At 48.5% G+C, this 12,187-nt stretch overlaps 2 protein-coding genes across 4 annotated transcripts in view; one reads left to right on the plus strand and one right to left on the minus strand.

Moving 5' to 3' along the window:
* PAMR1 (peptidase domain containing associated with muscle regeneration 1) overlaps positions 1–4,495 on the minus strand; it is a 149,823-nt gene extending 145,328 nt beyond the window's left edge. Inside the window, exons 1-2 of one of the 3 annotated variants that reach the window (XM_047692368.1) lie at positions 4,364–4,495; positions 2,583–2,685 (exon numbers count right to left, since the gene is read on the minus strand). The gene's annotated coding sequence lies outside the window, so the exon portion shown is untranslated. Of the gene's footprint in view, positions 1–2,582; positions 2,686–3,332; positions 3,540–4,363 lie in introns of those variants that run through there. The other 2 variants (XM_047692369.1, XM_047692367.1) reach the window with 2 other exon arrangements.
* On the plus strand, positions 3,531–6,342 carry FJX1 (four-jointed box kinase 1). The gene has a single exon (XM_047692370.1). The coding sequence runs from the start codon at positions 4,122–4,124 to the stop codon at positions 5,421–5,423; it is 1,302 nt and encodes a 433-aa protein (XP_047548326.1). The 5' UTR covers positions 3,531–4,121; the 3' UTR covers positions 5,424–6,342.
* The last annotated feature ends 5,845 nt before the right edge of the window (positions 6,343–12,187 follow it).

Consider the following 12,187-nt stretch of genomic DNA (forward strand, 5'->3'; position numbering starts at 1 on the left):
GTTTTAAACCCAGACAATTTGGTATGAGGGTCTGTTCTCTTAACCAACCATTTCACTTAGCAGCAACCCCAGAAAACATTTCAAAGCAAAATTTAATCTGAGTTGAGTCTACTTTGATTAAATGCAATAATTTTTTATATCTGACATTCTCCCAGTATTTTTTTTTTTTTTTTTTTTTTTTTGCAAAGGGTTTGTCCTCCATCATTCTGGAATCTCAGCCCTGTTGTTTACATGCTATAGGACTTGGGGCCAGTCGCTGGCTAAGCTTCAGTGTTCCCATCTGTAAAGTGGGGACATTCCTATTTGTTGGAAACGTGTGTGTGCCAGATGAAGCAGATAAGGCCCTGTGCTAAGCCCATCCTAAGCTCTCGGGTGGTGTTTACTGCCAGCATCGTAGTGATTATAAATGCCTCACTAGCCCTTCCTAACAATCATGTTAGGTAGGCAGGATTTATTAGCCTCGTTTCTCAGATGTGGTAAACCTAAACTCATAGAAGGGAAACAACCGGCCAGAAAGGAAACAGCCAGAACACGGACATGCCAGACTTGGGAAACGTTCCAACTCCGAGCCTCCTGCCCAGCTCCCAACCCTCAGCGTCACCCCCACACTCTTTCCCAGGAGGCACTGTTAAATGAGCCAGACCATTCTTCCAACAGGACTACGGAAAAATTTGAAGCAATTGGAAGTCAAGGCGCAGGGAGAAGCTCTGAGGAATATAAAGGAAGTTTTCAAGGTGAAAAGAGGTTTCTAGGTAGGGACAGATGAGCAGCACCTTCCCTCCTTGCAAAGCAACTGCCAGAGGCACTGAAGGGCCAGTGGTTGGCTGCACATGAACAGTGCTATCCCAAGGAGCCGCACTGGCTTGGCCATGAGTGGGGGAGGGGAGTGTCCCCAGGCTGGGAGGTTAAGGCAGGTGGGAGCATTGTCATCTTATAAGTAAAATAAAGGAGTGTGTTTAAAACGGCATTCCACTTGGGTTTGTTTTCTGGGTTTGGTTTGGTTTTAGTCCTTTGGTGCCTTTCTGGATTTCCATGCACTTGCTCACGATTCTATTAGTGCATCCATTGTGGTACACAGTGCCTGCGATCTGCAGGCAAAGAGCTCCGATAAGGTCAGTCCATCTTCCAAGAGATAAGATCTTAGCCAACTTCTTTAAGACTCAGTTTTTTCTTCATCAACACCAGGAACATGATGGAAAGATTCTGGGATTTGGAGGATCTGGGTGGGAGGCCAGCCCTCCTAGAATGAAAGTCACATGCTTCCTCTTCCTACCTTATGGGGCAACTTCACCGATATTTTTTCCTTTTAAAATGAAAGTTCTTTTTTTTTTTCTAAGATTTTTATTTATTTGCCAGAGAGAGAGAGAGAGAGAAAGCACAAGTGGGGGCCAGCAGGCAGAGGGAGAAACAGGCTCCCCACTGAGCAAGGAGCCCAATGTGGGGCTCAATCCCAAGACTCTGGGATCATGCTCCAAGCCAAAGGCAGACGCTTAACTGACCAAGCCACCCAGGCGTCCCTAAAATGAAAGTTCTTAGTTTGTATCTTCTAGTAGTAAGTTCGTTCTTTTAAATCAATACATGCCACTTGCAGAAAATCTCATTAGCATTCCAATGATTTATTCAGCAAATTGTTACTGAACACCCACTAAGTGCCAGGCACTGTGCCAGGCAGCGCTGAAAAAAAAACAGACAGGAGGGACTCCTCCGACAATGACAATGAACCATCCCTTGTAGTTCTTTACAGCTTTTGTTGACAGCTAAAGAGACAGAGACACCAACTACTCTGGATTTCCCCACAGCACCTAGGACAGGTCACGGGCTGTGGAAGCTACATCATCTGCTCAGAATCTAGCTGAAATAATGAATCATCCTCTTAAACACGTGTACAAATTTCTCTAATTAGACGATATTCTATTATGCCCACAAGGTGGCGATCTTGCTTACAGTTTACCCAAGTTAAAGCACTGCATTAAAAAAAAAAAAGATTCTCAGAAGTTAACCCAAAAGATTAAAAAAAATCAAATTCAATTTATTGAGCACCTATTTAGTGTAATATACTATGTTAAGTGGTAAGAGAAATAAAAGGTTAAGAAATAGTAGCCCCTGTCCTCTAGGTTAACATAGAGGGTGAGGAGCTTACACAGAGCAGGAACAGTACCTTTTAATGAATTACTGTGTTTTGATGCCTACATATGGGAGTCATAGTGACCACAGCATCAGATAAGGTCTATAAAAGGCATGATATAGCTGTGCAGTGTGGAACAGATTCAACAAAGACTCCACACTTCAGCTAATATGGAAACACTTGAGGGTATATGGGGTCACCACTAGAAGGCTCCAGATGTGGTCTTCTGATGCCTCCATTCAGCCACAAACATTAGGGTGTCTGCTCTATAACTCTAAACATTCACTCTTTGGAGAATAAAATATAATCAGTGCCAGCTGATGAGCTAATAAAGTTGGAAACCCCCATGTGCACCTGATGGGGGATAAAGAGAAAAGAAACACATGTAAGAAAGCAGATTTCTAACTCCTGCTTCCAGGAGGTGGAGTCCATTTCCGCCCCCAATCTTGCGTCTTACCTGGCAGTCTTGGTTTGGATCCGCAACACAGTCCTGCAGAGAGGGAAGGGGGGAAGCCAATTCTTATCCAAGAGCCTTCTTGGTGGCTTGAACTGAGAGGTGGCTGGAAGACAGTGTGGTTTGTTCTGTCATTGTTTTTGTTTTTTTCTCCTCCAACCTCCCTACCCCCTCCCACCCCCACCTATTTATTTTTCCCTGAAACCATTAAACCAGCAAGTCAAATGTAACATCGGGACTTTTTTCCCCCCTTTGAATTGAAAATCACATTTGGAGAATAAAGTGACTAGCTAAAAGACAGTGAGTTTTTTTTTTAATGAAAATGCTGGCAACTTGATAAAATATAATGAGCTTTCCTGATGGAGGGAAAATCAGGTGGCGTGCTGCCAGAAGGTCCGAGTTTGAATTTTATTTAGTTTGTGCACTTGCTAAGTCCGGCGTATTGAGCAAGCCTTTTCCGCCTCAGTTTCTTCCTGGGCAAAATTATGTCATTTCTTTGGAGAGAGAGTCGCCGACACCCCTCCCTCCTGCACTAGGTCGGATCCCGGGTTACAATGTTCTCATAGCAACCTGAACCTCTCCCTGGAACGTAAGCTCCAGGAGCACGGGGAGAGTCTGCGGGTTTTACCGCCCTGAGACCACGCTTCGTTGAATGGATGAACGAATGGCTGGGAGCTGGTCTAGATGTTCTATTACTTGCACAGCGAGGTTTAATTCCCCGTTGAGTCCCTCGGGAAAGACGCAACGACCAACCTCAGAGCGCACACGCCCCCAGTGACCCGCGGTGGCAGGCGCGCTCAAAAAGGGGGTGTCGGTCCAAAGTGGTCGGCTACAGACGTTTCCCCCAACCGGGCTGGAGTCACATTCCCTGTGGCTCGGAGAGCTTCCCGTGGATTTACATAAGGCAGGGTGAATCACACCGTCAAGCGAGGAGGCGAAGGGACCCGCCCCAACCCTCGCCAGGCGGCGCCCAGAGCGCGGCCGGGGTCACTCCGAACTTCGCAGGAGGCCAGGCGCTGCCCCGGCGCGGGGGACCCGGCGACCACTCCGACCCCCGCCGCGGCCAGAGGCGCGTCCCCATCCCCTCCGCGCGCCACTCCAGCTCGGCGCCGCCCCCTCCGACGCCCCCGCGCGGGCGCCGCCAGCCCCGAAGTCCCCGACCGAAGTGGGGCCGCCTCTCCCGCTCGGAAGGAGCCATCGCCGCTTTAAGGAGAAGAGGAGGGGAAGGGGGCGGGAAGGTGGGGGGCGGGGAGCGGCGGCCGCGGAGGGGGAGGGGGATCCCCCTCGCTCCCACGTGGTCCAGGCGCCTGTGAATCGCGCCCGCCCGAGGGTCTCACAGCGAAATACAAAAGCAGCTGGGAAGCGGCGGCGAGGCGAGTTCCCAGCGCCGGGCAGAGCGCCTGGCAGAGCCCGGCGGCCGCGATGGGGCTGAGGCGCCCGGAGCCCCGGAGCCAGCACGCTGCGGGGTCCGCCTCGCCGCCGGGACCCGGGCGCCCGGGCTCGGCTTGAAGCGGCGGAGGTGCCCGGCACGGCCGGGGGAGCATGGGCAGGAGGATGCGGGACGCTGCCGCCGCCGCCGCGGGTCTCTGGCTGCTGGCGCTGGGCTCGCTGCTGGCGCTGTGGGGCGGGCTCCTGCCGCCGCGCGCCCAGCCGCCCGAAGACCGACTCCCCCGGCGCCCGGCCCGGAGCGGCGGACCGGGGCCGGCGCCTCGCTTCCCCCTGCCCCCGCCCCTGGCGCGGGACGCCCGCGGCGGCTCCCTGAAAACTTTCCGGGCGCTGCTCACCTTGGCGGCCGGAGCAGACAGCCCGCCCCGGCGGCCCCCGGGCGAGCACGGGCGGCACGTGCCAGCCGGACGGCCCGGGCCCGAGGGGCGCGCCGCCGTGCACGGGGGCGTCTTCTGGAGCCGCAGCCTGGAGGAGCAGGTGCCCCGCGGCTTCTCGGAGTCGCAGGGGTTGGCGTGGCTGGAGGCGGTGCGCGGCGCCCGGGTGGTGGCCCTGGAACGCGGCGGCTGCGGGCGCAGCTCCAACCGGCTGGCCCGCTTCTCCGACGGCACCCGCGCCTGCGTGCGCTACGGCATCAACCCCGAGCAGATCCAGGGCGAGGCCCTGTCCTACTACCTAGCGCGCCTGCTGGGCCTCCAGCGCCACGTGCCGCCGCTAGCACTGGCCCGGGTGGAGGCTCGCGGCGCGCAGTGGGCGCAGGTGCAGGAGGAGCTTCGCGCCGCGCACTGGACGGAGGGCAGCGTGGTGAGCCTGACGCGCTGGCTGCCCAACCTCACGGACGTGGTGGTGCCCGCGCCCTGGCGCTCCGAGGACGGCCGGCTGCGGCCCCTGCGCGCCGCCGGGGGCGAGCTGGCCAACCGCAGCCAGGCGGAGCTGGTGGACCTCGTGCAGTGGACCGACTTGATCCTTTTCGACTATCTGACGGCCAACTTCGACCGGCTCGTCAGCAACCTCTTCAGCCTGCAGTGGGACCCGCGCGTCATGCAGCGCGCCACCAGCAACCTGCACCGCGGCCCCGGCGGGGCGCTGATCTTTCTGGACAACGAGGCGGGCTTGGTGCACGGCTACCGGGTGGCGGGCATGTGGGACAAGTATAACGAGCCGCTGCTGCAGTCGGTGTGCGTGTTCCGCGAGCGGACAGCGCGGCGCGTCCTGGAGCTGCACCGCGGCCAGGACGCGGCGGCCCGGCTGCTGCGCCTCTACCGGCACCACGAGCCTCGCTTCCCGGAGCTGGCCGCGCTCGCCGACCCCCACGCTCAGCTGCTGCAGCGCCGCCTCGACTTCCTCGCCAAGCACATTTTGCACTGTAAAGCCAAGTACGGCCGCCGACCCGGGACTTAGCGTCCCCGGAAGAAGAGAGGGAGAGCCCCCGGCCTGGGGAATGGATGATGGGGGAAGGGCCGTCTCCTGAGCCACCGCCTGGGACCGGCCAACGCCCAGCCAGTGGCCCGAGCGCCATGGACGCTAAAACTTCACGGCTTCGCCCACCTGCCCCTTTCTCTCGGTCTCCTGCTGTTTCCTTTCGAAGTTCCGGGAGGACGAACTCACCGGGGCGAGAAGCTTAACAGCCCCTCCGCCCCGCCTATAAAAGGATTCTGCCCTGGGCCAGCACGGAGTTTGGATCCGAAGAAACTGGAGGCCGGAGTTTGGCCCCCGGGTGGCCATCTCTGTGGGAGATGCATCCCGTTCCCCGGCCCCCTCATTCCCTTTCCGAAAAAGGAAAACTTCTATTTGAGCCGTTGAGCTAATTGTGCATTTCCTACCAAACGCAGCGCTGGTGGCCCGGGAGCAGGGCTGTGACATTGGCTGGTGGAGCCCCCTTCCTGTGTTCTGCCTTTGTTCCAGCACCGTGATGGTGAGATCACTGTTAGGAGCTGGGGGAAGGCTCCCGCTAGGACAAAGAGTGCAGGACCTTCAGAACCTGGGGGGGGGGTCCTACAAACCCTGACAATTTGTCAGCCTTGCTCCTTACCACATGTCATTTTGCCCTAAAGGCTACAAATACAGGACAGGCACTATGCACTGAATCAAGTAATGAATTTCTTCTTCCCTCTCCCCTCCCACCAAAATTTTGACAGTGATGATGTCCACCAGAAGAAAATGAGTTTCATGCACTTTACTTTGTTTTTATTTTAGTTTTTTATTAAGAAAAACTTTTTTATTTGACAAAATTTGCCTTCTGTGTGTATATATGTGCATAAAGTGTGTTGTAAATATACTAAACAAACTTATATTTCAATAAAAGGGAATTTAAAATTTAGAATTTAATTTCTGTGGTTTTAACTGTGGGAGATTTCTGATACCCTACCTGCTTTTAAAATAAGCTTTGGGGTTTCTCCCTTGTGGATGTGCTTTTTAAAACAAAGGATGCATATGTATCCCAGTTGTGATTACTGGAACTCACAGAACTGAACAAAGACAAGAGCAGTTTCTCTGTCCTGTTTACTCAAATGAACCCCTAGTGCAGGGAATTTCAGAGTTCAGTAGAGAATGTGGGGGAGGGAGAGGGAAGGAAAGTATTCTATTTCCGGGCAAATAAAACTGATATAAAAGGATTTCACTGTAATATATTTCTATATTAATCATTTGGCAAATATGATAGAACCAGATGTGCAGACTAAAATACGACAAATGCCCCCTTTTTAAACCTAACTACAATGGGCACGTGTTGCACATTTTTTTCAGCATCGTAATTACCATGCATCACGATATGTACATAATAAGCTGAGCACATATTGCAAACAGGTAGAGAAAGTCATAAATTAATTGTTCTCTTTATCTCCTGGCATTTAAAAAAAATCTCCTGGCATAAATTCCATTGCATCCAGGAGATCATAATCTCCAACATCTGGACTCCTGCAGCCCTCTTAAGAGACTGTGTTGGGTTTTTCCCCTGGTGCTATTTGCATGATCCACTCAGAACAGTCACGGTGAGACCAAGAAAGTGGGCAGTACTTTGTATGGGACCCTTGAATCCTCACAGTTTGGGGACTGCAAACTTAGAAAATACTTTTGGATTGTCTTAAGCTCCTGTTCGACCCATGGGGAAAGAGGAGAAGGGTTTGGTTTGTGTTTTACAACCCACCGGTGTTTTATCTTGACGTTTTATTTGATATCTGAGTCCAAGTGATCTTGCCTATTATCTTATTTTTATTTAATGACTTCTAACTCAACTTTTGGTTACTGTAACCGTTATTTATTTGATGTGCATTTGTAAGCCTAGGGTTTTATAGACTCCTGAAGATAATTGAATCTCTGTGGGTTCCCCTTCCCAAAATCCTCTGTAATTTTTCACATTACAACATAGCCTGTATGATTTCAGCATTTAATACCATTCCTGCGCTTTCAGTGCCTGATACTAAGCCAAATCTTATTTCAACTGAAAAAAAAAAGTCCATAAACTTTGTGGGATAAGCCAAATTTTTTCATTCGCACAGCCACAGAAGGTATCGATAGGGGCGGTATCTTTTTTTTCAAGGCATAATTCATGTGAGACCTCTGATAATTACACCTTTCAAAAGGAAACGTTTTCCATTTCTGATGATTAATAACTGTATGAGAATTGCTGCCTGAGTCACCCCAAGCTGCTCCCAGAAAAGGATAAATATTTAGCAACCTGCATTTTTGCCCAACATGTTCATCGAGGAAAACAATGAGCAAGAATAAGTTTCACAGACTGCACAGGAAATACATGCCGACTCCTGAGTAGAATCAACACTGGTACGTTCTGGGCCAGCAACATTCCCTACATTCCTCTTAAACTTCAGTTCCAAGCCCAGACTTGGCCATTAACCCAAAGCAAGAAACTAAGCATAATTTAAATGGCTCTTCTCAGATTCTTTACTGAACCATAGCTGCCTGTTCGAGAAATAAGTTTAATTACATGGTGCAGTTGGTAAGGGAACCAAGACTTAATTACAGAGAATAGGCTTTAACTATTGCTATTCCTCTTGGAGACTCAGTAGGCTATGGCATGGAAAGATCAATTAAAGATTTGCCATGTCAGTGAATACTACTAGGGCTAAATCATTTTTCAGATTAAAAAAAAACCAAAACACCCAAAACTTTCAGGCTGCTGCATGATGTGAAGAGTAATGGATTCTGCAGGCAAACTATATTCTGAATTCTGTCCCTTACCTATTTACTTTCAGCGAATCGTTTAACCTAGTTCCCTCATCTATGAAATGGAAATTCGATCAGAGTATTGTGGGATTTAATGTTAACGTATGAACCATAAGGGGCACGTAATGGGTCCTTCCAAAAAAAAAAAAACCAACCCACTTCATCTTTCAAAAACCTCTTGCCCTTCTTACACTCAGTAAACCTCAACTAATTTTCATCATCAAAGCGAAACCTAGCAGTTTCCAAGGTCAGGTTCAGTGTTTGAAGTGTGGTAATAAATGAATTCAACAAAGTATGGAGGAATGTCTCCCGCCACTATGTAAAGCACTGGATGAGGCCGAGGGCGGAGGGTTGATCTCTACATGGGCCTGAGAGTGTGGTTTCTTGCACCCGAGCAGATGCAGCTATCCTACAGATACAGGAGGGTAATTTTTTTTAAGTAAATGACTTGTTACAGATTCATCACCCCTTCTAGAAAGCATCAAAAAGTAATGACTCTTTGCAAGAACAATCCTCCTCCCAATTCCTCCTGCCAAGAGAAAGTAGGCAGTTGACCTTTTCTCCCTAGATTTGACTATTGATTAATTCCCTCCGTCAATGACATAGTTTTACACTATTAAGAGTATTCGGGGTGACTGAGTGGCTCAGTTGATTGAGCAACTGCCTTCAGCTCAGGTCATGATTCTGGAGTCCCAGAATCGAGTCCCACATTGGGCTCCCTGCTCAGCAGGGGGTCTGCTTCTCCCTCTGAACTTCCCCCTCTAATGCTTTCTCTCTCTCTCTCTCTCATTCCGCCCCCCCCCCCCCCCCGCCCAAAAAAGAGTATTCACCCTCCTTTCTTCGTATCAGGAAGAAAAACCCATTATTGTAACACATCTCAACTCTTAACCTTCTGCCTATGGCTGCAGCTAGGAGAGTCCTCGAAGACCTAAAGGTTGATTATGTGTATTAAATGAATAAATATTTGTAATATTCTCAGAACCATGCCTAGCTCATAGTAAATGCAATGTTAGAGTTTGTTTCTTGGTGAGGGAGATAGTTTTCTCCTCTAAGTCAAAATCAGGGGCAGTCTGAGTCCCAGGCAGGATCCTCTTCCATCATCCTGCCTTAGCTTTGCAGTCATAGAACACTTTCTGCAGGCTTCTATTTTGGCTCAGGAAGACCAGCCAGAGAGTATGAGTCTGGCAGGAATTACCTAAAGCCCACAGTTGTCAGCTGGTTGTCTCCTTTCTGAGAATGTCTTCTATGTGAGCGGTCACAGGCACCCCCTCTTTTTTCACAGGGAGGCTGTGATTCTGTTTCTCATGTGGCTCTTCAACTCCAGACTGCAGTGAGCTGGGGAATTTTGCACCTTCTGAGCCATCCAGTATGTGGATCATCCAAAGCCAGGCATGGATTATTTGTCCCTCCACCCACCTGCTCCATCTCACAGACCCACTGATGCCGTATGGTGTAAAGTTGGCAGAATTAGGAGTGAAGGAGAAAGGGGATTCCGGTCTACGTCTCACTCACATGTCACTTGAGAAAGTCAATTCCCCACTCTGGTTCCAGGTGTCTTACCTAGGACAGAAAGTGTTGGATTACATCGGTGACTTTCCCATTTTTTCTGACCAGAACTCACAGCAAGGCACACACTTTACATTGTGAACCAACATGTACACACAGACATACAGACACACACACACACATACACACAGGCATACAACTGAAACAAAAGTTTCTCAGAACAGTATATGCAAAATGCTTTTGATATTCAATTCAATATTTTCTAACCCTCCTCTCGCTTTACTTCCCTGTGTTAGCTGTGACCCTCTAAACAGATTTCGTAACTCATGAGTGGGGCATAGACTACCCACTGGAAAACATTGGATTAGATGATGATGGGTAAGCTCCCTTCCAGCTCTAAGAGTCCAGAGAAATTCCATTTATAACCAATTTATCAATGACTACAATTTTTCCCCAAAGGGAATACAGATTTCAATTTTGCATGCTCTTTAAAAACAGAAGACTGAAGCGCTTTCTTTCAAAATATAATTGGAAGGATTACACAAAATCTTCCCTAAGTTCTGCTTATAAACACCTTTAAGATTCCCTTAATGTGGGAAGTAACTTGCAGTCTGTTCCAACCACATGTGAGCAAATAGTGCTGTTATAGGGCTTTGGGGGGTGGGGGGAGTCTTCACATCTCTGTGAAGGCCCAAGGACAACTCAAGAGGACAGTTTCTTCTCTGTGTATTCATAAAGATCAGATGTAGGAGTCATAATTTTTTAATGTGACTGTTTTACCAATTTCTCTTTCTATGTCCTGCTGTGGGGGAAAACTACATTAATAAACTATGTCTCGATGCTGCCTAGCCGGAAGATTTTTTCTCTGCGGGACTCCACCAAATATAGCTAACGGAATGCTCATTTTATTTATCTTTTCAACTTTCTTTCCATTTAGGATATGTCTTCTTGACACTTTTGAAATTTTTCTCTTAATAGCACCTTAATGTGTTTGGAAGAATAGAGAACTAATTGTTCATTGAGTAATAACAACAACAAGAAAGAACTCTTTCCCCCCTCCCCTTTCTTTGGCGCCATATGGTACCTTTTATGGTTTTCGCAGTTATTTTACACCCTATCCAGAAAAATTAAATAGCTTATGGACCTGGCATTTTTCCAGTGCCAGCTTAGAGCTTTTCCTTTGCTGAGAAATTGTGGGTTAATAATAGAGAAATGTCACTTTTAATTTGATGGTCCTACATCATGCATTTTCTCCGCCTGTTTACACCCTCCCCTCAATGATTTTTTTTAAATACTCATTAAAGAATGTGTCCCCAGTCTACAAATGACCTGGAGAAGCAAAGCAAGCGGGTTATAACCACAGCCGTGATCTTTTTTTTTTTTTATTTAGTTGTGATAAAATATACATAACATAAAGTTTGCCATTTTAACCACTTGTAAGCGTGCAAGTCAGTGATATTCCATTATCGATGTCGTACAGCCAAACTGCAATCTATTTCCAAAACATGTTCATCAGGCCAAAAAAACTCTGTCATCATTAAGCAATAACTCCTCAATCCTCCTTTCCCAACCTCTGGTAACTTCTCATCTACTTCCTGTCTTTATGAAGTTACCTCATCTAGATATTTCATGTGAGTGGAATTGGGCATCGCTTGTCTTTCTGTGCCTGGCTCCTTTCACTTACGCAGCCATGATCTTGGTCATGAAGGCAACAGGATAGAACGTAAGCAGTACCATTTGGGAACTGGCAAAGCTGGATTTGAGTCTGATTTCCACCATTTCATAAATAGCCCTAGACTTTCAGACAAACTGATGAACTCCTCATTTTTCCCATCTGGAAAAGCAATGGGAAGACTTGATGTTCTCTAGAATCCCTTTCAACTCTAGAAAAATACCATCTGTTTATGTACAACAACTCTGTAAATGAGTTCCATCCCTAAATCCCAATTTCTTTTCTATTGACATTGCAATAACTTTTTTTTTTAAAGATTTTATTTATTTATTTGACAGAGAGAGATCACAAGTAGGCAGAGAGGCAGGCAGAGAGAGAGGAAGGGAAGCAGGCTTCCCGCTGAGCAGCGAGCCTGACGCGGGACTTGATCCCAGGACCCTGGGATCATGACCTGAGCCGAAGGCAGCGGCTTAACCCACTGAGCCACCCAGGCGCCCTGCAATAACTTTTTAAGTGTCTTCTAAAAAGTTCCAAGTCATGGACTAAGGATTTGGCGGTGAGCAAGATAGGTAAGGGGCTTGCCTTCAAGTTGCCTGGAGTCTACTGAGGAAGCTGGAACGTGATGGAGCAGAGACAATATATGATCAGTGCTGTGACAAAGGAAAGTACTACAGACCTTGTAACACACCTTTGTAAGCTGCTGTGGAGGGAGGTCAAGGAAGGCTTACAAGCTGGTCTTGGGTTTCACTTCGAATTTAGGAGAGTCTCGAAGACAAGGAAAGCTACAAAAGGAGAGATTTTTTAT

The sequence above is a fragment of the Lutra lutra genome, chromosome 10 (assembly GCF_902655055.1).
Source record: "Lutra lutra chromosome 10, mLutLut1.2, whole genome shotgun sequence".
NCBI lineage: Eukaryota > Metazoa > Chordata > Mammalia > Carnivora > Mustelidae > Lutra > Lutra lutra.